The following is a 2,836-nucleotide window of genomic DNA, read 5'->3' as shown; positions in this document are numbered from 1 at the left end:
CTGCTAATTTTGTGGCTCTGACTTTTTGAGTTTTATTCCTATAGCTTTCATTTGTTTTTGTTAATCATATAAGAAAGTACCAATTGGGGCCCTGATATGCTACGTTTGCAAATTAGCCAATATTTCAATTAATTATGGGAAATCAGGGTCCTATTACCAGCAGAGAATCCTAGATTTCCAGTAACAGAATAAGTTTCAATGCTCAACTAATTGAATTTGAAATGAAGCATGATTTTGGTCCTAACCTACTATTACTATCCTCATAGAAAATAACTATCCTTGAAAAAATTGTAGGTTGACAAACATTACATATTAGTTCTATAAAGTACTACCATAAAAAATTACTACTGCTAAAACAATTTACTTGTTTAAAAAAAAACTATAAGAATTTACTATTATAATATAAAACTGTCAACCCATACAACTTTGGAAAACTATAACATCCATTAATTTCCTGTTCTTTGTAGGATAACATTAGCTTAAAAGCAATTTATTTACATGTATAATAATATTTAATCCCTAAAGTTTCTCTGATTTTAATCTGCATATAATTTCCTTCAACCTTTAAAATCCCCATAGGCCACTAGAATACACATGTCCTACAGAAGGTGATGAATATTCCTGGTTCCCAAATGATCTTTGAAACATTTCATTGTTGTTGTACATCACCGAGGACATGTCAGCATCAAAGTCTTTATTATTATCCTGAGCTTTCTGAGTTCTTTGGCCAGTACTTGATCCATGGTTTTCAATCAACATCCCCAACATGGACTGTTCCTGATGAAGCATGAAGTAATCTGAGCAGTGTGAGTTTCCAACTTGGAGTGATTGGTGGGACACAGTAGGGGCAGATTTGGAAAAAGTCCATGAGTCAGGGGAAACATCAGAGGGGTTTGAAGAATATGAAGATGCCAACATGATGATTTCATAGCTTTCAGCTATGTTTTCGTTTTCTGTTTTTTTATCCTCACTTTGGTTTGGATCAGAGAAGCAGGTTGCATGTGATGACTCCCCCAAAACAGGTTTTGATTCACTGTTGTTGTTGTTGTTTGGAGAAGAATCCATCAATGAAGGTATGTCCTTTGCAAAAGTGCTGAACCTCAACAACCTAGAAATGGGCATTTTCTTCCCACAATTACTCTTCTGGAAAATCCTGCAGATGGCCCAATCATTCTGAAAGGAAACCAACACAAACAACCATATGAACAAACATTATTGAAATGGTATAAAACAAGAAAAAGCAGAAAAACTTAATACTTTTTGTTAAACTTTTTTTGTGTGTAAAATGACAGTAATCAGGATTGAACCTGATACCTTATAAAAGTACCCAAATCCCTCACTACTAAGTGGGACCTGAAACTTTTGTACAACATTTGTTGTATAATAAATTTGGGACAAATACATCACATAAATCGAAAAAACAATATTTGTGAAGTATTTTTAAGATTTGTGTATAAAAAAAGATAAATAAGTGAAAATAGAAATAAATGTATATGGTATCAAATACTAGAGAATCCAAACAGAAAACAGAAAACAAACTTTACCATGGCCTTTTTGGGTGGATTTTGCACAGAATGTTCATTTTCTAATCTGTATTCATGCATGACCCAGTTAGATTTTTCACCACTTGGAGCTCTTCCTTTGTAGAAAACCAGAGTTTTCTTCATTCCAATCAGTGTCTTTGCCTTGTATATCTCTCTGTCCTTGCCTGTGGCCTTCCAGTATCCAGCACCAGTGGCCCTATTAGTCCTTTGACCAGTTGGGTATTTTCTGTCCCTCACACAGAAAAAATACCACTCCTTTTCACCCATTTTGGCCATACCTTCATTCAAAACCCACAAAAAAAAGTTAAATTTAACCACAATTCTAATCAAAAGGTACCATAAATAACAATAATGAACACCAAAAACAGGATCATAAGAAAAAAAGACTCACAAGGCAAATCCCATGGTTCACACTTGTTCAAATCAGCCTCTCCAATGGCTCTTGCACAGAAGCAGCTATCAAGAACCTTCTGTGAGAGGTAGTGAGTGATGAGTTCTTCGTCTGTTGGATGAAACCTGAATCCTGGTGGCAATTCAAACCTTTGCTCTTCCATTATTTCTCTCTGATAATTGTTATTCTCCATTGCTTGCATCACACACTTTTTAAGTCCTGCGTTTCACAAAAAAACAAATGAGAAACAACCCCATATCAGTTTCAAATTGTGATTAAGACAACAAAGCAATCACTTTCCAGAAAAAGGGAATCAGTTAACACACTCAAGATCTTAGACACACATGAAACATCACAAACGTTTGTGTTTATGAATATCCTTGTATTTTTTTAAGACTCAAGAAGAAACAAAAGAACAAACCTGTCACAAGATTGGATAAGGATGTGGCAATAAACAATGATCACAAAGTTTTGCTGAGAATGTGTGTAACTGAAGAGAGGATAAGGGGAAGGAAGTGAAGGAAGGAAGAAAGAAAGGTTTGTGTGTGAGAGAGGGTATTGTTTAGAAAAGACTGTGTTATGAGAAACATAACTCCTTAAATAGTGGTTTCTTTTGCGGATTCAGAGAACCGTGGCTTGCATAACAACTTGTGTTGTGTTGTGTGTGCTTTTAGCTTTGTCTTTTCTCACTTTTTTGAGGTTATTTTTTCCTCCTGGATTTGACCAGGAACACCTCACCAACTGAGCCTGCACGCAACTGTTTGATGTCACCGTGTTCTCTTATTATTATTATTATGCCATAGCTGTGTGTGGTAACTGCCTCATCACCATGAAAATACATTCTTTAGCAATAGTGAAATATCATCATTCATCCATGTACCTATTCATATCTTTTTTTTGT

The 2,836-nt window shown here is 35.1% G+C and overlaps 1 protein-coding gene across 1 annotated transcript; it reads right to left on the bottom strand.

Annotated features, from left to right (window-relative positions):
* Positions 1-367: 367 nt before the first annotated feature.
* LOC114399617 (NAC domain-containing protein 92-like) lies at positions 368-2,570 on the bottom strand. Its single transcript, XM_028361821.1, has 4 exons — positions 2,357-2,570; positions 1,936-2,154; positions 1,545-1,822; positions 368-1,173 (listed from the first exon to the last, which is right to left on the bottom strand). Exons 2-4 carry the CDS (start codon positions 2,135-2,137, stop codon positions 565-567), a joined length of 1,089 nt encoding a protein of 362 aa, XP_028217622.1. The 5' UTR covers positions 2,138-2,154; positions 2,357-2,570; the 3' UTR covers positions 368-564.
* Between the last annotated feature and the right edge of the window lie 266 nt (positions 2,571-2,836).

This window comes from Glycine soja, chromosome 19 (genome assembly GCF_004193775.1).
Source record: "Glycine soja cultivar W05 chromosome 19, ASM419377v2, whole genome shotgun sequence".
Lineage (NCBI taxonomy): Eukaryota > Viridiplantae > Streptophyta > Magnoliopsida > Fabales > Fabaceae > Glycine > Glycine soja.
The sequence above is the reverse complement of the archived record's forward strand: the minus strand, read 5'-3'. Positions and strand labels throughout refer to the sequence as shown.

What these genes read in the sequence shown, in the direction of transcription:
- LOC114399617 (XM_028361821.1), bottom strand. Translation starts at nt 2,137, where the DNA reads ATGCAAGCAATGGAGAATAACAATTATCAGAGAGAAATAATGGAAGAG. An exon ending in TGAACCATGGGATTTGCCTT is followed by an intron (nt 1,823 to 1,935) that starts GTGAGTCTTTTT and finishes TTTTGAATGAAG; the next exon opens with GTATGGCCAAAATGGGTGAA. An exon ending in ATCCACCCAAAAAGGCCATG is followed by an intron (nt 1,174 to 1,544) that starts GTAAAGTTTGTT and finishes GTTTCCTTTCAG; the next exon opens with AATGATTGGGCCATCTGCAG.